At 38.4% G+C, this 24,747-nt stretch overlaps 1 protein-coding gene across 4 annotated transcripts in view; it reads left to right on the plus strand.

Moving 5' to 3' along the window:
- Nucleotides 1–22,784, plus strand: part of arid4a (AT-rich interaction domain 4A) — a 156,589-nt gene extending 133,805 nt beyond the window's left edge. For all 4 annotated transcript variants that reach the window (XM_087989894.1, XM_043697756.2, XM_087989895.1 and 1 more), the window contains 7 exons: nt 1,281–1,476; nt 1,872–1,934; nt 6,833–7,960; nt 11,365–11,469; nt 11,558–11,758; nt 18,045–18,191; nt 20,860–22,784. In XM_087989894.1, the coding sequence (XP_087846020.1) occupies nt 1,281–1,476; nt 1,872–1,934; nt 6,833–7,960; nt 11,365–11,469; nt 11,558–11,758; nt 18,045–18,191; nt 20,860–20,963 (1,944 nt within the window). In that variant the 3' untranslated portion in view covers nt 20,964–22,784. The remainder of the gene's footprint in view (nt 1–1,280; nt 1,477–1,871; nt 1,935–6,832; nt 7,961–11,364; nt 11,470–11,557; nt 11,759–18,044; nt 18,192–20,859) is intronic.
- Nucleotides 22,785–24,747: the final 1,963 nt, after the last annotated feature.

Consider the following 24,747-nt stretch of genomic DNA (forward strand, 5'->3'; position numbering starts at 1 on the left):
TAATGTATGGAAGGTACAGAATGGAACTGTGGTGAGGCAGATTGAATCAGGCATTCAAAAGAGTGCCAGGTGATTGTTTGGATAGAAATGGTGTGTAAAATTATTAAGGGACAAGCAGGAGATTGGTAATAATAAGTTTTGAAAAGCTCATGCAGGCAAGATGGGCAAATGGCCTCTTTCTATTCTGTAATAATTCTGTGATGTAAAACTTCGTTCATAACAATACTTTCTCATCTGTCACTTCTTTGAAAAAAAAATCACTTGATGTAGTCCAATTTCCTTTTTAAAAAGTCCGAAGTAGATTATAGAAGTCACTGTAACAAAGAGGTCATTGAGGTAGCTAGCATAGGCAAATTTATAAGCAAATCTAGATAAAGACGTAAAAAAGGACAAGAAATTTGCGAGTTAGTTTTTAAACAATGTTATATACATGTTAAGTCGAATGCTGTCAATGCGATCACTTCTGATATAATGTTTTATTCTGTGTGTATTTTCAAACCAAGTGACTTGGTTTCATGTACTTCTTTTATTTGATCCTTTGAATACTGATAACTTTGAAACGAACTGTAATCTTGGAATGCACCAAATCCTGTTTACCTATGTATTCATTGGTCTGCATTTGTTCCTGGTCCTCCAGCACCCCAAATTTAAAACTTTTAGCCTCCTTTGTAATTCCTTCCAAAGGCTCACTACCTCCGGCTCGACAATTTTCTGAGATTTCTGAACTTTCACCCTTCTGTTGTTGTGAAGAAAGTGAGGACTGCAGATGCTGGAGATCAGAGTTGAAAAGTGTGGCGCTGGAAAAGCACAGCAGGTCAGGCAGTATTCAAGAAACAGGAGAGTTGACGTATTGGGCATAAGCCCGAAACATCGACTGTCCTACTCCTCGAATGCTACCTGACCTGCTGTGCTTTTCAACTCTGATCTCCAGCATCTGCAGTCCTCGTTTTCTCCGAGTGAAGGGCTTATGCCTGAAGCGTCAACTCTCCTGCTTCTCGGATGCTGCCTGATCTGCTGTGCTTTTCCAGCACTATCCTTTTTGACTCCCTTCTGGTGTTGTGCATATACTTCATACATATCCCTCCACTGTAAGCTCTGAACTTTCTTACCGTCTCTAACTGTCTCCTTTAGGGTGTCCCATAAAGCTTGTCCTTTTCACAAAGCTTTTAGTCACCTGTCCTCGCACTTGATGACAGATTTTGCAATATTTTACCATGTAAATTGCGCATTATAACGACAAGTTATTTCTAGGCAGTAATTTCAGTATTTTCAAAATACAGAATAAACAAGATCATGAAAAGAAAGATGATGACAAACAAAGTAAATCAAAACGTGGGCGCCCTAGTCTGAAATCTCCACCAACTACCAATTCTCAGCGTAGTTTATCCAGAACTCCAGGTAGTGAGGGGAAAAGTGGAACAAGAAATATGCGGAATAATACATCTGATTCTTCACCTCTTCTCAATGGAGTGGAAGGTATGCACTTGTGAGCTGTATTTTACTGCTTTAGTTTCTCCTTAGCTTCTAATAATACATTTGATAATAAGTGCTATACGATATTGTATTCATAGAACCATTGCACTGTGGTTCATAGGCTCTGATTTTAATCTTATGCTTGCAAAATCATTCATCTCTAATTTGCAAATAGTTAAAACTCCAAATATAAACTTGCGTAGTACAAATGTTTGACTGTTTGGGAATCTGCTATTAAATGATAAGGTGTAACTTTGAAGTTCAATTTTGAATTGATTTCTCATACTGATTTGTCTTTCAGTTGGTAAGCATACTTTTGGTCTTCTAGATTCATGTACATTTTAATCAAATGTATATTATTCACTAAATGCTTAACTTTTGATATTTGCTTCTTTCAGGTCTTCCTCGAAGGCGCACCAGGCGTAGTTCTGGGATGTATGATTCTGACAAAGTATCAAATGGTATAGATGATTAGCTATTAACTTGAGCTATTAGTTATTTTGTATACCAGTAAATTAGATGAACATTTGTCCCAATTATGATTTTTAATACGTATTGTTGGTGCTCTTTTCCCAAATTTGCTCCATATTTCTTCAGGATGAATTTGAAATGTAAATGATAATAACTGATTTTTCATAATAACCAGGGTGTGCCATTCAGCCTCTTGCTTCTGATGTCTTTCAGTGAAATTATGGATGATCTGTATCGTAACTTCATTCAGCTTCCTTTGCTCTGTTCTCTTTTATGCCTTGAGTTTGTAAATATCGATCAATCTTTGATTTTAAATTATTAATTAAGCTAGTGTCTACTGCATGATGTACAAGAATCTTACCACCCTTTGCATTAAGAGATGTTTCTTAATTACTGTTCTGGGTGGTCCAATTCTGATTTTAATATTGTGTCACCTTGTCATAGACTCCTAAGATTTACTAATACATACATATTATGTTTCTGACCTGTGACCTCACGAGGTGATTGTGAGAGTCCTAGGTTGAAGGACTGAGAGCAATCACTGAGGCAGCATCTTCTCATCAGCTATGTGTAATATCACAGACCCTTTTCCCATGAAAGGGAATTAAACCACCTAGTAAAATAGAGTTCTTCATCTGGATGTTGTTTTGTATGTTACTTCTATTGCATTACTGTACAGGGGAATGTCCATTATAATGCAGACTTTGGGGTTCTAAGGTTGAACCACATTATAGCTGGTGACCTGCCTGCTCTCACTTCAGATCAACTTTAAAGGAATTAAAGTTACCATTTCCACAATATAATTATAAACTAAATGGTTTGCATTTTATAATTTTCATTGGTGCTTGTGATGAAATTATATTTTTATCACAGAGAAACAGTGTTAGGATTGATTTTTGTATTTAGAGCACATTGAGTGACATTTTTCTGACTTCATTTTAATTAAGCGAACAGGAATTTGGAACTCAGTGAATGTTTTTGATAAGAATGAGTAGTGCCATAGATTTAGGTGATAAAAGGTTTGAGTTTGAATTATGCTCTTTCAGATAAATACTTATGTTGTCCAAGAAGAGTGTTCCTGAATCAATAATTGCAAGTTCAATCTGATTAACTCTCCCAAACCCAGCTGAAGTAGTTGTCAAGTTTTGTTGTTAATTGGGGAAGATCATATGAATAAAACTAGTTTACTGTCAGCACTTAACTCAATGCCCAAGTTAGAAGTTGAAAAATAAAACTTTCACAAGAAGATACTGAGTTGAGGCTTGCGATCTGGCATGTATGTCAACTCCGTCATAGCTGGACTTCAATTGTTTTTTTATTCATCCATGAAATGTGGGCACTGCTGACAAGGCTGGTATTTATTGCCATTCCTAGTAATTCTTGAACTGAACTGATTCTCTCAACCACTTGAAAGAGTTGTCCAGATTGTCTTGGGTTTGGCATCACAGGCAAGGGCAACAGGTTTTTTTTTCATTAAAAGACATTAATGAACCAGATAGGATCATTAATAAAACTAGTTTTCTTGTTATTTACATAAAATTAATATTTGACATATGATGGTTCTCTCTTTGGAGCTATGAGACCCTGCACTATATGCGGGCTTATAGATGCAGTACAAACATATATATGATTAGAATTAGCCTTCTGGAGCCAGCACTGTCCTATATTGCTGGTGCGACATTGAAGTAGTGCAGAGGCAGCATGCACACAGCTGGGAGCCAAGAGGGAAAGAGTGAAATTAGCAACAGTGCTAAGAGCAGGATAGAGGCAGCAGAAACACAGTGAACAAACAGGGTTGTGTATGGCCAACAAGGGAGATCAAGGTGGAGCAGATGAGAAGAATGACGTGAGATCAGCAACGAGGATAGAGGTGGGACAGATGCAGTGGGAATACAGTGAAGGAACAGAGGAATGCTCCAACAAACAGTGTGAATACAGTGAGACTAGCAGTGAGGATAAAGGTGGGACAGATGCAGAGGGATGGCGCAAAGCCAGAAGTGTGGGAAAAGGTGGGACAAAGACAGTGGGTACACAGTGAGGGAGCAAATGATTGGAGCAAGACCAGAAATAGGGACAAAGGTGGGACACATGCAGCGGAACACATGCAGTCTAGCAGCCAGTCCTTGCAATAGCAGCACAGATTCACTGCTGCCACAGCAAGCCGCATGCTTCATAAATGGACAAACAAATCCTCCCTTGTATGTTGAGGATTCTAATGCCAACTGTGCTCTTTTAATATCATAATTCAAGCTCTTAGGCGCCTCTCCATTGGTGTCATGGACGGAATGGCTCCTACTCTCTCATCGCAGTTTTTATTTGGCCATTCACCTATCTGCTTCCACGTGATGTCGTACCTTGAGTTGGCTCCTAATGGTGATGGTGGCGGCAGCACGTGCTGCTCCCTCACTACATCTGTCCCACCTTTTATCCCCACGGCTGGTTTTGCTCCATTCCTCTGCGTCTGTCCCATCTTTTGTCCCCAGTGCTGGCCTCACTCCATCCCTCTGCTGCCTCACTGTGTTCCACTGCTGGCCTTGCTCCAATTATTGATGTGGAGCATCCACTCTGTTTCAATAACAACCCACAAAAAAACAGTACTGCAATCTTCTGAAATAGGATGTTTTTGGAATAACAACATGTGTTTTAATAATCTTCTGTGCAGTGAAGCTTGTTGCTGGATAAAAACCTTGCTCCAACTGTGTGATATTAACTGTGCAACAGTAACTTTACATTTAAAGATCTCATGCCTATGCCTCTTCTACCCTTCAAAATGAAATTTGGGACCCAGAAATCAGGACCCTAAAAAAATAACCTCAGCTGTAAGACCTGACCGATACACTGCAACCATAGTTAGAAACTCCGTCACTGTGACAATGACATTGTTGGCCTGGGTGACAATATGCAGGAGAAAGTCAGCTCAAAAACCTAGTGGCAGTTACATGCTCAGGAAGGGTAGATCGGAGCACCAATACTGACTCCATGGCATTGGTTTCACCACAAAAAAAAGATTGCTAACTGTCACCGCGAGTCCTATCAGATAAGCGAGTGTTTCATGACCCTTCAGCTCATTCATCCAGAAACTAAACCATAGTCATCAGTGTATCTGCTCCAACCCTTGAAACAATGGACAAGGCCAAAAAGGAATTCTACTTCAGCCTTGATCAGTCATTGTCCCATGTCCCAAAGAGAGTCAAGTTAATTCTTCTTGGTAATTTCAGTGACAGATTTGGAGGTGTGGGGAGAGACTCTCTGGAAAGAGTGAGGGCACGGAAGGCATTGGGAAGGTAAACAACAAGGAGTCTTCTTCCTGGTCAAAGGGTTTGAACTGGTCATAATGGACATGACATAACATACCAGAGAGACAAATACAAGACCTCGTGGCAACACCCTTGCCCTGGAAATTAGAACCCCACTTGATCACGTCACCCAAATGAAGGGCCAAAGGAAAGCCCACATCACCCATCCCTTGGCAGGAGTTGATGATTGCAAGTCTTAATATTGCCTAACCCTGCCTATTTCCATCAGCTTGGCCCAAAAATACCATCAACAGCAGAAGCACTGCTGCATGAAGTTCAAGCTGGAACACTGGCATCTAAATGAAAATGTGGAAAGTTGTCCAGAAATGTCCTGTATGCAAAATACAGGACAAATCTAACATGATTCCTGAAGAAGGGTGACTCTCCTGCTCCTCGGATGCTGCCTGGCCTGCTGTGTTTTTCCAACATGACATTCTTCAACACAAATCTAACACAGCCTATCACCATGCTGTCATTCTACTCTTGACAATTAGTAACATGATGGAAGGGGTCATCAACCGTGTTTTCAAGTAGCAGAAACAAAACAATAACTTTCATTTAAATATTCCTTGTAATAAGAGAAAATGTTCCCAGTGCCATGTGGAAAAGGATGGTGAAGGAAAAGTGACCAAAAACCTTTGTGAAGAAATGTTTTGTTGAGCGTTTTAACAGAAGCAGTGGGGTGTAGGGTGAATTTGGAGGGTGAATACAAAAGGCACGACCCTACTCCAGAGAGCTGAGCTAATAATTTGGGTTGGTACTTCAGTAAAGGGAGTGCTATGGTCCTCTGGGACAATGGCGCCTTTCAGTTATTCACTTCACCTTTTTCTTTATTGAACTTAACTTGTCAATTATTTGCTCATTTTATTATTTTAAAATATGCTTGTGTAATGTGTTATAGTCCTCCCCTTCCACCATATTGACTATCACCTCCAATTCGGTATAATCTGCAAATTGTATTTTGATTCTGAAGTCTCAGTCATTCATGTAAATTATGAACAGCAGTAGTCTGAGCATGATCCTTGTGGGACAGCATTGTGACGCCACCAACAACTTTGAATAGCTACCTTTTGTTCCCACTGTTTGCCTTTTGTACTGAAGCCAGTTAGTAATCCATTCCCTGACCTTGCATACTCTATTCTTGTTTATTAGTCTCCTTTATATATCAACGGCTATTTGAAAATCCAGATAAATTACATCTACTGCATTACTATAGTTTACCCTCTTTGTCACTTTCTCAAAATTCAGATATATTGGTTGAGCAAGAGTTTGCTTTTGAACTTCATGCTGGCCGTTATAATATTTTTCATTTCTAAATTTTCTTCTAGCCTTTAATAGTGATTGCATGATATATCCCAGCATATATATATATATATATATATATATATAGAAGAAGGTTCTATAATGACAGAGACATGTTCCAACTCCCTATATAAATATAGGTATAATGTTAGCTATCTGCCACTCTATATCCACCACTATTTTCTGTATGTTCTAGGATAAGGTAGTAGTTGAAATGCATATAATGTTGCATTTTTGTTTTCACTTCAATCTAAATATTTAACTTGAAAATAAATCATGTTTTATTATAGGGTCTACCAGTTCTTCAGATGAAAGTGAAGTAGAAACTGCAGCAGACAAATCTGTGAAGGAGGAAGTTGTTTCTACAAAGAAATTAGATGACGAAGAAAAACCTGAGGGGAGAAAACTTAAGGATTCTTGCCTGCACGAACTGAGGGTACTGCCATGCGAGGATGGTTTAAAAACTACACCAGTAAAGCAGGAAGTAGAAAGCCTAGAACAAACTGATAATGGGAAAATGATGACACAGACTGAAGATATATGGAAAGAAATCATTGACAAGTCACCAAAGGGGAAAGGAAGGAGGAATAGAACACGAGATGCATGTTCAGACAATGCCAAGTCTGTTCTTGCTAATCACGTAGTTGCTGAAGGTGGAGAAGACGTGGAAAAACTAGAAAACTCAGAGATTAAGCAGCTTTCTGGCCCCCATGTGCCTGAAGACGCCATTCCAGTCATAGATACTAGCTTATTAAATGAACTTACAAATGATGAGAAGAAGCTAGGAAAAAGAAAATCCCCAGATAAGTTAACACCTGATAAAAGGCTGCGGATAGAAAATGAAGACAAACTACGAACTGCAAAAGATGAAGGTATTGAGAAAATAGAATTCTTTGCAGATGAGTGTGAAGAATCTAAAACTATTGAAAGACTAGAACTTGAAAATGGTGAAGCTTCTTCTTTCGAGATTGCAACAGACCGGTGTGTGAAACAGGAATTGGAAGCTCCCTGTTTAGAAATTGAAGAGGATATTTCATTGAAAACTGATGAAGATATGATGCCTCCAATTGGACCAGAAGCTTTAGTTTGCCATGAAGTAGATTTAGATGACTTTGATGAAAAAGAAAAAAGTAGCAATGAAGCTTTATGTGCTGGAACGTTTGCATCCAATTCCCCTGAATCAGTTATAGCTGTTGTATCTGTCGTGCAGCAGGTTTTGCCTGTTGCTTCCCCAGCACTGCCTCATCAGGATGAGGTTCGTAGTGTAAAAAGTGAAAGCGACATTACCATTGAAGTGGACAGCGTTGCTGGAGAATCACAGGAAGGATTGTGTGAGAGTGAGTCTGCCAATGGGTTCGATGCCAGTACTAGCTCAAGCAGCAGCATTGTAGTGCAAGAAGCTGAGACCAAGGAAAAAGGTAATTACTTACATGAGGAACGTTGTTAACTATGGGATGAATTCTGAAATGTTTGTTCACTTTTGATAGTCGGTTTCAAACTTTTTTTTAAATTTTACTTTTCGTTGGTGTCTGTGACATACATTAGGATGCAAAATATGTTTTTTGAGGGCTACTTTTGATTTTCCAGGACTTTTTTTCATTCTCATTAGGTGATGCTTTCATATAATAACAATACCTCCTGATGAGCAGAATTAGAAAAAAATCATAAATATGCTCAGTAATGAACCCTCCATTAAACTTGAAGCCACAACATACAGAAAATGTAAATTTCTTTGACATTATGGTAATTAAGCAGGAGTGGCCAAAATTTTACATTTCTTCTTCATTATTGCACCTGTATGCTGTTTGATGTTCCATGTACAAGAACACCCAAATCCCTCTGGCACTTTTTTGGAAACTTTCTTCTTTTAAATAATCGTCTGCTTTGATTCTTCCTACGAAACTACATAATTTCATACTTTTTACATTGAATTTCATCTTCAGATTGTTGCCCACTCAATTAATCTGTGTCCCTCTGTCGATTCCTTCTATCCTCTTCACAACACCCTCTCACTTATTTTTGTATTGTCAGCAAATTTGGAAATACTGCACTCTGTCCCCTTCTACAAGTCATTAATATAGATTATGGATAATTAAGGCCCTAGGACGGATTCCTGTCGCACTTCACTATGGTTACATCCCTTCAGCCTCTTTTTTAAAAAACATTTAATGTCTTCTTTGTGTTAAGCAATCCTTGAATGGAGTTAATACATTACCTCTCGTACTGCGATCGCCTATCTTGTGCAATAACCTCTTGCGCGCCACCTTATCATATACCTTCTGGAAATCTAAATACATTACATCTGCTTAATCTTCTGTACCGATTCTGCTTGTCATATTGTCAAAGCAATTTTGTGAGAAGTGTTTATCCTTTCACAAAACTACATTGACTCTTTGATTTTGTTAACCTTTCCTCAACGTCATGCTATTTCTTTGATAATAATCAACTGTGGAATTTTCCCATCAACAGATGTTAGGCTAACTGGCCTGTAGTTTCTGCTTTCTGTCTCCCTCTCTTCTTGCATAGAAAGTCATATTAATGGTTTTTCAAATCTTTTAGAAGCCTCCTGGAATCCAGCAAGTTCTGGATTATTTGATGAATGCCTCCACTATCTCTGAAGCCACTTCCTTTAAAACCTTTGGGCAGTCAAGAGGTCAAATCATTGCCAGCTTTTATAGGTAACAACAGCACCATCAGCAGACATTCAGGGTAATAGATAAATTGGACTGATGTATAAGACTAAAACAAGGAACGAAAGATTCTTTTTTAACGATTTATTTTCATATGGCCTTGCTTCCAAACTGCTAAAAGTACAACTTGACTTTTATCAGGTATGTTAGGAATGACCAAGTCTTTTCAGGTGATACGCAAAATTTGATGAAACACTTTGTGTATCCTAGGTTTTTATGGAGTTTTAAATAATTATACCTGCACACTTTTTTGAAAAAAAATCCACCTGATGACCATCTGGAATTGACCTTAATTTATACAATTATCTTGTAGGGATGGTCTGTACCTGTTTATACCAAAATAGCTTATGTCTGCTCTCTCAAAATGGCCGACAGAGATTACATAGAATGGGTCAGCCTATCCCTGCACTAAAAGGTTGAGAAGAGATATGCAAAATGAACAGCCTGCTTCAGACAGTTGGGATATGAGCACGCTTGACAAAATAGACAAGTGACTAATCAAAGCCACATTATTGAAAGTATAATTGTCCCAGTTAATGAATAGATACCAGGTGTGAGATAAAGCCCATTAACTCTCTAAGCAGCTACCAGAACAACAGTTAGAATTACTTACTACAAAATAATTCTACCTTTGAAATTAATCACTTACAATATTAAGCAATAGGTTCCAGTTGAAGATTCTTCAGAGAATCATAGGGGTAGTTTCCAACATAAAGATAGATACATAACTAAAGCATAATAAAAGTATTAAAGAAAAAGCATTTATACCTAGATGTGAAAATCAATTAGCTTTAGAAAACACCTTCTGTTACGCCCTGAATAAAATAGATTGTTCACAGCCCATTAATCACAAAGTGCTGACGGTAGAAATAGTTCGAAAGAAGTGGTATAGTGGATGCTGCCTGGACTGGAGGACATGTCTCATGAAGAAAGGTTGAGGGATCTTCTCATTGGAGTGAAGAAGGGTGAGAGGTGACTTAATAGAGGTGTACAGGATGATGAGAGGCATAGATAGAGTGAATTGTCAAAGACTTCTTCCCAGGGCAGAAATGGCTATCACAAGGGGGTATAATTTGAAGGTGATTGCAGGAACGTTTAGGGGAGATATCTGAGGCTGCGTCATTTCACAGAGCGTGGTGGGTGTGTGGAATGCACTGCCAGCAGTGGTAGTAGAATCAGATACATTAGGGACATTTAAGTGACTCGTGGAAAGGCACATGGATGATGGTAAACTGCAGGGTATGTAGGTTGATCTTCAGAGTAGGATAAAAGATCAGCACAACATCGAGGACCAAAGGGCTGTACTGTTTGCTGTTTTAACTTACACTTAATAACAGAAGTCTATATTACAGATCTTACAGTAAGTAAGTTTAAAAATAACTGTCATTTGCATTTTTTATATATATAATTAGGACAGTGGAAAATATAAGAATAAATTAATTTGATAAAGGCAGCACATGGGATAAATGAATAACAAGATTCACTCTGTCCTTCGAGATAAACCTGCCTGAGACAGACCTGAAAGAGTATAGCTAGTAACTTCGGAACGTGAATGAATACTATGCACAGAAATATCCCAAGGCTGAGAGATTATAGTGTCTGTTAAACACAATGAGAATATGGGAACCTGGGATTGTCCATGGGGATGCCCATCGTTGATTGTGTCTTTCAGGATTGGATATACGAATTAAGAGGGAAGGACATGGTGATCACACTGTATTTGATTATTGTAACACGAAATGTATAAAAACACTGCTTTTTACTATAAAATAAAAGTGTGTTATTGGTCTATCTACGGATCTGAGACAAATGTTAAGGGAAAAATTGCTTTCTCATGTTGAAGCCGGATTCAGGGAAGATCCTTTGGCCCCCGACCTGCATCAACCAGTTTCTGCTTGAATGAAAATCTTCCACTTACTTGAATCCTTCCTGCCTCCTGCATCTACATGCCCCGTCGGGGGTAGGTGGGGGGGTTACGCTCTGATGTAAGGTTTGTAATTATGAGCATAAACATGTTGATATTTATATAAAAATCTGTTGGGTCTTCAATAATTACAATCTGTAACCAATGGCACAGTTGATCTTCATCGGCATCGTTTATATTTGCATTAATTTTTTTTACTTCCATGCAGGCCAGAAAAGAATAAGCGACAGCAGCAATGGGACACCAGCGAAGAAACAAAAACGTAGCCACAAGCGATCAAATGTGTCCAATAAGACTGAAAAAAACGGAACTGGTAGGCTCTGAAACCAGAACTTAAAAGCAACTTTTTATGTTTTCTAAATAATTCAGTATTTTTAATTCTGATTTTTTTTTTGAAAAAGGCAATAGCAGTGACAGTGAGGATCTTGCAGTCACAGAAAACTCCAATAAATGCACTCCAGTGAAGAGCTCAAATAAGTCTCAAAAACTTGGCAGGTCTCCTTCAAGAACTTCTCCAAATGGTAAAGATGGGGATAAGGATAAAGAGAAAGATGCAACTGATGGTGCATCACCTCGGACGTATAAATGGAGTTTTCAACTCAGTAAGAAAACATTGTATTACTATTCAAATTGTTATTTTGGTTGATGCATGAAACAGCTTGATTTGCTAATCCTCTTTGTTGATATGAGGGTGAAGTGAAATAGGCAGGTGGCAAATTTTGAAGTAAATCATCTTGGTTTATTGTACATTTTTTATTTGGCCAGTTGACATCACCACCAGTTATAATGAATGGATTTGTGTTAATGTGAACCACCTAATATTAGATGCATCTTGATTTCTTGTGTATGAGTTTTTGGGCAAGACACAAACCTCTCCCTCAGTACTCATGTTCTTGAATTTTTTTTCTGCTGCTCCAGTTTTCAAGATTGCGGAGTTCTGAGACAGAGAGAGATCTGAGTGCATGAATCACCAAATAGTATAGTGCAGGTACAGCAAGTAGTTAGGAAGGCGAATTAAATGTTCTCATTTATCGGGGAATCAAATGCAAACATAAGGGGGTTATGTTTCGGTCATACAAGATACTAGTGAGATTGAATTCAAATAATGTGTGCAGTATTGATCACTTTAATTAATGAAGGATGTAAATGTTTAGGAGCGCTTCAGAGAAGCTCACTTGGTTAGTACTGGGAATGGGCAGGATGTCTTATGAAAAAATGTGGGACAGGCTCTGCTTCTACCTGCTAGAGTTTAGAAATATGAGATTCTATGGGTTCTTGAGAAACTAGATGTGGAAAATCTATTTCCTCTTGTGAAAATCTAGATTGAGGAGTCACTGTTTCAAATTAAAGCATTGCCCACTTGAGATAGAGGTGAAGTAAAAGTTTTTTTTTTCTCAGAGGGCCTTGTGTCGTTGGAACTCTACTTCCACTGCCTTTTGAAGAAGATAGTATCTGAAGATTTTTAAGGTGAAATTAGATAGAATCTTGGTAAGCAAGGGGGTGAAAGATAATCAGGAGAGCTAGGAATGTAGGCTTGAAATTAGATTAGCCAGGACGTTTTTGAATGGCAGAGCAGGTTTATGGAGCTGATTGGCTTATTCTTGTTCCACACTCAAATGTTTCTATACCTGCTTAGCCAGGATAGATTCCGACTGCTCACACTATGTTTCTGTAGTGTCAGATGCTGCATTCTTCTTGTTGGAATATTGAATGACTAAATTATATTCGTTAATTAATCAGATGTCAGGAAAAGGATTTATGATATAACTTCTAACTACTAGACAGCTGACAGATTGAGAGATCTCTGCCATTACAATGACCACAACTTTTATGACAACCTCAAAAAACTCTAGCAGAATACTTAAATGTGATATTGATCCTACATTACTTCTACGTATATAATACAGCATGTCTGATCTGCAGGTGCTTGAATTAGCCAGCTTACTAAATTAGTTTGATTTCAGTGGAAATGGCAATTAGTTGCTAATAATTGCCCAATATAGCTGATTGCTCATGATGAACATGGACGGTGTAAATGGTCTGGACTGCTCTTGATTTGCATCTGTGATTTACTGTGCATTTAAAAAATCTGTATTGTGCAAACTTCCATTGTTTGCTGTTGCTATGTTTGGAGAATAGGCATTAATTGAACAGAGGTTGGATAGCTGCTTTTTTTGCTGGAACTGGAATGAAATGGGCCAAATGGACTGTGAAAGAAAGCATAGGTAAGAATAAGTATCATGTAAAGTTTTGACCAGTAATATAGAAAGGTAAAGAACAATCTTCAATAGAGTGTTTGAATTGAAAGAAGGCTAATTTCAATGAAAGGGGAAGGAATCTGGCCAAGTAAAGTGAAACAGTAAGGTGCTCTTTAAGGGGATGCTTTAGGTATCAACCAGTTACATTTCAACAGCAGTGACAGGTAGAAGAACCAAATACAGGGCTCATTGAATGACAAAGGAGATAAAGTATACTATGAAACAGAAAATCATATATGATGCTCGTCAGGTGAATTATTTCAGGGAGAACAAGATGAAGCAGGGGAGGTGAATAAGAAATTAAGAATGATGAAGAAAAATACATGAAAATAAAATGGCTGTCAACATACAAGGGAACCCAAAAATCCTAAATGAGCATGGAAATAATACACTGGAAGTAGGAAATAGCATGGGTCCGATTAGGACAAGCTCAAAGACCCAAGACAAGGCAGGAAAGCTTAGTACTTTTGTATCAATGTTTATTAAGGAAAAGGAATCCAACAAACTCAGTGGAAACAGAATTGGTAGATGTAATGGATCTGGTGAAAATTGAGAGGCAGGAAGTACTGGAACAACTAATTATGCTCAGAATGAAGAAATCACCTGGTTTTGGAAGACTTGCATCCCAGTCTGCTGAAAGAATTTCTCATTTTAACTTAATATTATTTAATCTCGTACTCGTTGGAAGACTTCACCACCTGACAAGTTTATTCTGAACAAAAATAATCATTGATCTCTTAGGATTTGCCAGAATAAATAATGTTTCGCTTCTCTTACGATGGTACTTCCTGGCCAGATGCAGCTGAATTTTTTTTTTCTTTTGAGAGGTGTGCAAAGCAACTTGAAGGTTGTTATACTGGCAAGATGCTCCATATTTGTAATTTTGTAAAAAAAAAAGTGCTGCAGAAATGTTGCACTTCACATGATGCTGATGCTTGAAATTAATCCACCTGTTAGCCAATGCCTAAATAAACAAAAAAGTCTTGAATTTTGTGTTCTGAACAATCTGGCCAGTTGTAACAATTTTGCTTTTTATAAACATGATTTGTTCATGAAAGTCAGGTGACCCATTCCTCCATTATTTGTTTGGTTTGTTTGGACCATGGAAGTTGAACAATACTTGTGTTGTTCTTCCAGATCTTTCATTGATCAATTGGAACAATGTATCTGTACCTCCTGTTTAGTTGTTTGCAACATTCACTAGTCTACTAGATCTCCTGCAAAGATTAGTCCACTGTAGTTTGAGTAAATCTTTTACTTCTTCAGACATCTGACCGACTGAATTTCTGTAGCACTGTTTTTAGATTTGCAGCACCTGTGAAAGTTTGTTTTTTGCTAATTAATCTATTTGAGATGATTCATCCATTTATACTAAATGTATTACAATCTGTCTCAAATTCAACCACATAGTCTTAACTTGCCTTTCCAATGGTGTCAGTTACTATTGTCAAATAAATCTGTCTTGAAATTAAACTCGGGGATAAATGGAAAAGTATTCCTTTTTATAAACCCAGAACTGACTGAGTAATAACCTTAATGATAGCTTGGTGTGATTTACAGTGAATGAAGAAAGGCATCAAACATAGGCAGTTAAATTACTTTCCTGGAAATGGAATTAAAAGTTGATAAAGGACAATAAATCTGAGACTAGTACAGTTGAGAACAAAGGCGAGTCAAACAGGCAGGGCAGGCAGGGACAAAGAGAACACGGTAGGACTGATAAATTAAACTGCACTTATTTCAGGGAAGGCAGATGACCTCCGGGTTTGGTTAGGAATAAGGACTGGGATATCTTAGCAATTACAGAAACATGGCTCAGGGCTGGACAGGACTGGCAGCTTAATGTTCCAGGATACAAATGCTACAGAAAGGATAGAAAGGGAGGCAAGACAGGAGGGGAGTGGTGTTTTTGATAAGGAAAAGCATTAGAGCTGTAGTGAGGGAGGATATTCCCGGAAATACATCCAGGGAAGTTATTTGGGTGGAACTGAGAAATAAGAAAGGAATGGCCACTTTACTGGGATTGTATTATACACCCCCTAATAGTCAAAGGGAAAATGAGAAACAAATTTGTAAGGAGATCTCAGTTATCTGTAAGAATAATAGGGTGGTTATGGTCGGGGATTTTAACTTTCCAAACATAGACTGGGACTGCCGTAGTGTTAAGGGGTTAGATTGAGAGGAATTTGTTAAGTGGTGTACAAGAAAATTTTCTGATTTAGTATGTGGATATACCTACTAGAGAAGGTGCAAAACCTGACCTACTATTGGGAAATAAGGCAGGGCAGGTGACTGAGGTGTCAGTGGGGGATCACTTTGGGGCCAGCGACTATAATTCTATTCGTTTTAAAGTAGTGATGGAAAAGGATAGACCAGGTCTAAAAGTTGAAGTTCTAAATTGGAGAAAGGCCAATTTTAAAGGTATTAGGCAAGAACTTTCAATAACTGATTGGGCGCAGATGTTCACAGGTAAAGGGACGGCTGGAAAATGGGAAGCCTTCAGAAATGAGACAACAAGAATCCAGTGAAAGGAAAGGCTGGTAGGTATAGAGAATGCTGGATGACTAAAGAAATTGAGGTTTTGGTTAAGAAAAAGAAGGAAACATACGTCAGGTATAGACAGGATGGATCAAGTGAATCCTTAGAGGAGTATAAAGGCAGTAGGGGTATACTTAAGAGGGAAATCAGGAGGGAAAAAAGGGGTCATGAGATACCTTTGGCAAATAGAGTGAAGGAGAATCCAAAGGGTTTTTATAAACACATTAAGGACAGAAGGGTAACTAGAGAGAGAATAGGGCCCCTCAAAGATCAGCAAGGATGTGGAGCCGCAGGAGATGGGGGAATTACTAAACGAGTATTTTGCATCAGCATTTACTGTGGAAAAGGACATGGAAGATATAGAATGTAAGGAAATAGAGGATGACATCTTGAAAAATGTCCATATTACAAAGGAGGAAGTGCTGGCTGTCTTGAAACGCATAAAAGTGGATAAATCCCCTGGACCTGATCACGTGTATACTAGAACTTTGTGGAAAGCTAGGGAAGTGATTGCTGGGCCTCTTGCTGAGATATTTGTAACATTGATAGTCACAGGTGAGGTGCTGGAAGACTGGGGGTTGGCTAACATGGTGTCACTGTTTAAGAAAGGTGGTAAGGACAAGCCAGGGAAATACAGATCAGTGAGCCTGACCTCGGTGGTGGGCAAGTTGTTGGAGGGAATCTTGAGGGACAGGATGTACATGTGTATGGAAAGGCAAGGACTGATTAGGGATAGTCAACATGGCTTTGTGCGTGGGAAATCATGTCTCATAAACTTGATTGAGTTTTTTGAAGAAGTAACAAAGGGGATTGAGGAGGGCAGAACAGTGGACATGATGTATATGGACTTCAGTAAGGCGTTTGACAAGGTTCCCCATGGGAGACTGGTTAGCAAGGTTTGATCTCATGGAATGCAGGGAGAACTAGCCACTTGGATACAGAACTGGCTCAAAGGTAGAAGACAGAGGGTGGTGGTGGAGGGTTGTTTTTCAGACTGGAGGCCTGTGACCAGTGGAGTGCCACAAGGATCGGTACTAGGTCCATTACTTTACTTCATTTACATAAATGACTTGGATGTGAGCATAAGAGGTACAGTTAGTAAGTTTGCAGTTGACATCAAAATTGGAGGTGTAGTGGACAGTGAAGAAGATTATCTCTGATTACAACAGGATCTTGATCAGATGGATCAATGGGCTGAGAAGTGGCAAATGGAGTTTAATTGAGATAAATGTGAGGTGCTGCATTTTAGGAAAGCAACCTTAGTAGGACTTATACACTTAATGGTAAGGTCCTCGCGAATGCTGCTGAACTCGGAGACCTTGGAGTGCAGGTTCATAGCTCTTTGAAAGTGGAGTTGCAGGTAGATAGGATGGTATGCTTTCTTTTATGGTCAGAATATTGAGCACAGGAGTTGGGAGGTCATGTTGCAGCTGTACAGGACATTGGTTAGGCCACTGTTCGAATATTGCATGCAATTCTGGTATCCTTCCTATCAGAAAGATGTTGCAAAGCTTGAAAGGGTTCAGAAAAGATTTACAAGGATGTTGCCAGGGTTGGAGGATTTGAGCTATAGGGAGAAGTTGAACAGGCTGGGGCTGTTTTCCCTGGAGTGTCGGAGGCTGAGGGGTGACCTTATAGAGATTTACAAAATTATGAGGGGTATGGATAGAATAAATAGACAAAGTCTTTTCCCTGGGGTCGGGGAGTCCAGAACCAGTGGGCATAGATTTGGACTGAGATGGGAAGATATAAAAGAGACCTAAGGGGCAACTCTTTCTCGCAGAAGGTGGTCTGTATGGAATGAGCTGCCAGAGGAAGTGATGGAAGCTGGTACAATTGCAACATTTAAAAGGCATCTGGATGGGTATATGAATAGGAAGGGTTTGGAGGGATATGGGCCACGTGCTGGCAGGTGGGACGAGATTGGGTTGGGATATCTGGTCGGCATGGACGAATTGGACCGAATAGTCTGTTTCTGTACTCTACATCTCCATGACTCTAAATAATATATAATTGAGATCCTTGTCTGTTCATTGCAATGTATTTGGGAACTATTTTTTTAAAATGTGGATTTAATTCCTTTTTTTAACAGCTGACCTTAACAACCTGACCAGTGCTGAACGAATATCTTTCCTACAAGACAAATTACAGGAGATCAGAAAATACTACATGTCTTTGAAATCTGAAGTAGCATCCATAGACAGGAGGAGAAAAAGGTTAAAAAAGAAAGAGAGAGAAGGTAACATCCTGTATAATTTATGATTTGTACAGTGGCAAGAATAACACATTTTTTTCTGACAATGAAACAGGAGTAGATCATTGGACTACTCAATAAGATCAGCAAATACCTGGAACTTAACTTGCATTTGTTCATCTTTTGGTGTAAATCACATCCCGTAAAAATTTCAGTTTTGGCATTTCTGGAGCCTTTTCAAGTATTCCAGACTTTCCCTTATTTTTACTATAGTGTTTCCTCATTTTACTTTTAATTGGTCCAGTTCTGATTTCAAAATTGTGCTTCCTTGTTTATTATTCTCCATCAGAGAGAATGAATTCCCTGGATGTAGGTTTCCTTGCTGAGCTGGACATTTTGTCACCATACAAGGTAACATCATCAGTGAGCCTCTGGATGAAGCACTGGTGGCATGGCCCGCTTTCTATTTATGTGTTTAGATTTCCTTGGGTTGGTGACATAATTTCCTGTGGTGATATCATGTCCTATGGTGATGTTATTTCTGTTCTTTTTCTCAGGAGGTGGTAGATGGGATCAAAGTCAAAGTGTTTGTTGAAAGAGTTCCGGTTGGAATACCGTGCTTCTAGGAATTCTCATGCGTGTCTCTGTTTAGCTTGTCCCAAAATGGATGTGTTGTCCCAGTCGAAGTGGTGTCCGTCCTCATCCCTATGTAAGGATACATACAGATGTGTTTGTTACATTGGAGAAATAGGCAGAAAACTCGCCACCAGGATATATAAATGTCAACTAGCCACAAAAAGACATGACCCACTCTCACTAGTCTCCTTACAGACAGATGAGGAAGGACACCACTTCGACTGAGACAACACATCCATCCTAGGACAAGCCAAACAGAGACACGCACGAGAGTTCCTAAAAGCATGTTATTCTATCAGCAAACGCATTGACTTGGATCCCATTTACTACCCCCTGAGAAACAGAACCGGAAATGTCGTCACCACGGGACATGACGTCACCCAACCCAAGGAAATCTAAGCTAGAAAGCGGGCCATGCCATTAGCGCTTCATCCGGAGGCTCACTGATGTTACCTAGTATGCTTACAAAACGTCTGAAAACGAACCTTCCAGCTCAGCAAGCAAACCTACATCCAGAACCTCAACCTGAGCTACAAATCTTCTCAAAACTCGCTAATGAATTCTCTGTATCCAGACTACTGAATATTTTGCCATTTTAAAAACTCAAATTATGTTGCCTCTCAATTTTCTAACCTGTATAGTCATCTAAGCTAGGTTTTTGCAACCTTGAGATAAAATCTAATCATTTTAAACCAGTATCATTTTGCTGAATATTTGCAAAAAGGCCAGTATATCCTTTCTTGATGAGGGACCAAACCTTAATAAACTGTATGAGATGGGATCACAACAAAGCTCTCTATGTCAGAAGTATCACTTCCTCCCCTTTATATTCCAGCTGCTTTTGAGATAAAGGTCAACATTGCTAGTGAGTTTTTGGTATTGTTTGTACGTGTGTACTAATTCTTAAAGGATTGAACTCACAAACATTTATCACTTTCACAAACAAAACCAGAATTAAGGAAGGGTGACCAGACCAGAACCATTAACTTTGGTTTCTCTTCACAGATGCTGCCTGACCTGCTGGGCTTTTCCAGCAACTTCTGTTCTTGTTTCTGATTTACAGCATCCACAATTCTATTGGGTCTTTATTTAAATTCCTTTCTTCTTGGTCTTTTACTGTAAAGAAAATATTCTGATTTATTGACTCTTGACCTGGGACTTAAATTCCATCTGATGTAATTTTATCTCTATTTCATCCATAATGTTCCTTTATAACTTACTTGCTACTGTACAACGTACAATTCCTGGCAATTTTAGTGCCATCTGTAAACTTGGATGTGCAATCTTCTGCTCCTTCAACAAAATCATGAGTGTTTATGCCGAAATGTTGAGCCTGGACAGTTCCACTTGTTGCATTTCAATTACAATGTTCATGTTATTCCTGGTAACCTTCTACATCCCAACCAGTGATCACCCATATCAAACTATTTCTAAATCTTGCAATGAGAGATTAACTTAAAAACAAAAAAATCTTAAACAGAATCTTAAATTCTTCTGTTTTTCCTCAAATTGATCGGATACCATTGTGTTTCTCAATTGAGACCCAGACATTTTGTTATCATTTATATTTACTGTAGAGTAATTGTGATTGAACACTATGATATCAATTTCAATGTGAAATTCATCAAAATAATATCAGTCAGAGTGTTTTTATTTAATAATTCTTCAGTGTGTTATTTTTCATAATGTTTAAACGAAAAGCTCTTTAAATTAAGTTTCTTACTCATTTATTCACTGTTTAATGTGCTCTTCCCTAAGAAGATGATGGACTCCCCAGATTCTAACTTTTCTTGCTGGCAAACCAGCCAAAGAAAACTTGGTGACTTGCCAGGTTTTAAGATTTTTTTTCCCAGCCTTATTTGTGGGAAGCACCTGATTTTCTGTTGACTTGTCTTTTGATGTCATAATCTGAATTGGGCACTCATCTTGTGGGGTCGGCATATTAAAGTTCAATGAACCATACTATCTATTATAAATCTTCTGAGATTTTAGGACCATTTACGATGTCATTATAAACAGAGTTGATTATATAATATTCAGATCTATTTGCTAATTCATATGATCTTTTATCCAATAGTTATATCTGCAGCTCCAGGCATTTCCTCTGCTTCTTCAGAAACCGGAATGAGTCCAACGTCGTCTTCACCAGCCCAGAATAGTGTGGCAGTAGAGTGCAGGTGATGAAGCACCCCTCCAACCATCACTATCTCTTTCCACAGCAGTTGCTGCCATGACACAAATGCTAAAAGCCTTGGAACCATTAGCATAGGAAGCACTCAGCTGATTGGACTTGTGCATTACCGGTGGAATTCAAGAAAATGTTTCCTATCCACCTGGTTAACTTCCAGTGCCTTTCGCACTGCAAGTTTCAGAGTTGAATGTAATTTGGAGATGTGACATACTTCACTGATGACTACTGTCCACTCTATTACATGACAAAGCACTTTGTGGAAACCTCAGTGAATTAATAAAATGAATGTGATCAATTTTTCCGGAAGACATGCAGAACAATATTACGTCAGAAGAAAGCTTTGTTGGTAATGGAACGGTTAATGCAAAGTACGAGCCCAGTCAGCTCAGTTCATATGTTGGATTAGTTCCAATTCAGTCTTAGTTGTGGGAGCATTAGATATGTTGAACTGCCAAAGTACACGGTGAGCAGAGTGCCCTATTTTGTGTAATTTGGAAATGGGACAAAATAGATTGTTACAGGAAATTTAGTGTATTGTAAACTGAAACTAATGAAAAATGTCTTCCGCTATTTTGCTGTTGGATTTTGAGCACACAAGTTATGCAAATGAGATTTCTTATTTAAATTTTGTACTGTTTACAGTCATTGGAGAAGCTGGTTTTCAGTAGACTAATTTCTGTAGCAAGACTATTTTGTCTCTTTTTATATGTAATTGCAGAGTTTTTATTTTATTACAAAAAAGTTTCAAATATATCACAGCAATGAAGTTATTTAACAAAAATTTCTAGACCTGAGAATTTTGTGTAAAATAAAAAAATTGTATTATCTTGCAACTTGTGAAGTATATTTATTCAGACAAGGCAATGGACATAATACTTGTATTTTTTATGTATTTTTAAAACAAGAAAGAAAGATATTTTCAGACTTGGTTCAGTTTTCCAGGTTTGTTGGCTCTAATTTACAAGATGTTACAAACCTTGAATTACGATTTCAATCATTTCAAAAGCAGGGTCGCCTGTCCTGAATTACGTATCCTGTAGGGTTCAGTTGTCTAGCTTTATGGTCACACTGCCTAATGGTAAAAAAAGTGTCTTTTTTTGCCCTGTAAACAAAGCTGGTTGGTCCAACCTTTGAAACTATGCCAAATTCTCTACAATCCAAACATACAATTAAAAACTACATAGCACAACAACAAAACTACAAGGAATTATGGTTACCATTAGGTGGCTGTGTAAAATGTTCAATTCATTGGGTACAGCCATGGTGACTCCATTGCATACTTTGTATATATTTCAACTCTTCCAGAACCATGTATTTAAAGGATACGGTTTGCACATATATTGTGTACAGATGTGATTATTTTATCAATTTTTATCATACTTGTACTGTACATTGTAAGGAATTGGTGTCCCTTCCCAATGTTTAATATACTGTAGAGTAATAGTGTGAATGCTTTAGAATGTTTGTATATTATGATACTGTGGTTCAGAACAGCAGTGGGCCTGAGGTGGATTGTAATAGTATTCCATAGAACTGCTAACAAATCAATGTCCATTCTTTTTATGTTTGAGATTTTTTTTATATTTCTTGACAGCGTGAAATTGTAGTAGTTATTACAATGGATTTTTTTCTTCCATACTTGTAATGGAAGAGAATAATTTGACAATGGCTTAACTTTCTAAAAGCAAAGCAAACTTTTTGTTTCTCTCTTCCACTTGCAAAGCTGGTGTATCGTAATGTGAAAATAAAATGGAGCTCAGTCCAGAGTTTAATAAAGGCCAAGTTTTAAGAAACATGCTTTGAATTTTTTTTGTCACATTTTGTGACATCTTCTACATGATGCACCTTTTCCCAATCTTGACAGAGTGGTATTGTCCATTAACTGAGCACACCCCTTCGTGATGCACATGAAATACGGGACCTGCTGTTTTGGAAAATTGGATGGTGATATGAATTTATGAAAACATATTCAGTTCAATCATTGTGGAAATGATTTGGTTTAACTAACCATTGTATCATTTGACTTCATTGGAAAGAAAAAATATAATTTATATGGCATGTACAAGGAAAAGTATATATTTCAGAAGGTATATGAATAATGTCTTATATTTATTTCTTAACAATATTAAATAACAATTTACATAACAGACAAAATATGAAGAACTTAAACCATCAACATGCTGAAACTCGTGCACATCCTTCCTTAAAATTTTGGAGGTGGAATTACATGTTCTAATACTGATAGACCCTCTTCATATTTCTTGATCCATACAGTCTTCAACAGGCACATTCTACTCTCCTTCTCCAAAGTTTTTCCTCCTATATCCAGCTCTACGGTTTGGTTCCTCATTTTGTTACAGGTTTTGTTTGGTTCCAGTTGTTCCCCAAACTAACTCCAGCAGTGGCTTCTCATTCTAACTCCTCCATTCATTTCCAGAACCCCCAGAATATCCGCTCTGGTTCCACAACTATATGATGATGATTGGCAAATTCAAAGCTTGCTTGGAGTCAGAATCCACATTTTTATGTTGCTTTGCTGTTCAAAGTTACGGCTCATCTGTATTCTTGGAATTAAATGGGAAGGCAAAAGCCTTCATCTTTGACCCCTTGATACCGACGCTACACTTCTGCCACCATGTCACTGTTTTAGGCTGAATCAGATAGCTCACAACCTTAGCTGTTGTTTACACCCCTACCCCATGAAACAAGGTTTAAACAGGTTTTCTTATTACATACAAACTTTGGGTGTCGGTTTCCTCAAGTGCAGTGACCTTCGATACTAAATGGGCTATACAACTGAAAGTAGTTGTTAGGTTTAGGTACATAAACTAATAAAAAGGAGCAAATACAGTTGTACAAATTCCAGACTCAGTCACAGAACTGTTATGGTGTAGATTGAGACCATTTGGCCTTTCAAGCCTCTTCAAACAAGCTTGCACACTATTTCTATCCAATGTCCTCTTGAATGCCTCAATTAAATTTGCCTCAACCCTAATTACTCGCTGTGTAAGTAAGTTTTTTTTCAGAAATTGTCCTTGCTTATTTCACATATCACTTTAAATCTATGCCCTCTCATTCTTGTTCCTTTTACAAACCGAAACAGCTTCTCACTATCTACTTCATCCAGGTGCTTGCAATTTTGAAAAGTTCCACTGAGTTTCCTGTCAGCTGTCTTCTCTCCAAGGAGAACACTCCCAACTTCTTCAATCTACCTTCATAACTGAAGTTTCTCATTCCTGGGTGGCATGGTGGCTCAGTGGTTAGCACTGCTGCCTCACAGTGCCAGGAACTCAGGTTCAATTCCAGCCTTGGGATGACTGTGTGGAGTTTGAACATTCACCCCTTGCCTGCGTGGGTTTCCTCTGGGTGCTCTAGTTTCTTCCCACAGTCCAAAGATGTGCAGGTTAGGTGAATTGGCCAAACTAAATTGCCCGTAGTGTTCAGGGGAATGGGCCTGGGTGCTTACTCTTTGGATGTTCACTTTACATTGTATTCATTTAATTACACAATACTGCAGCTGAAGTCTGACAAGTGTCTTGCACAAGGTCAAATTTCCTCCTTGCTTTTGTATTCTTTGCCTCTGTCAATAAAATAGAACACTGCATGTCTTATTAAGTGCTCTCTCTACCTATCCTGTCACCTTCAATGATCTGTGCATGTAAATGCCCAGGTCTCTGTTTCTGATGAGGCAGTCTTGATCATGGATCTTGAGGTGAAGGAACCCCTAACTGGCATAAAATGATAGAATTCACCTTGCAGTTTGAGAGGGAGAAG

The sequence above is a fragment of the Chiloscyllium plagiosum genome, unplaced genomic scaffold (assembly GCF_037043375.1).
Source record: "Chiloscyllium plagiosum isolate Xiang-an unplaced genomic scaffold, Cpla_swu_hap1 HiC_scaffold_8, whole genome shotgun sequence".
In the NCBI taxonomy this organism is placed as follows: Eukaryota; Metazoa; Chordata; class Chondrichthyes; order Orectolobiformes; family Hemiscylliidae; genus Chiloscyllium; species Chiloscyllium plagiosum.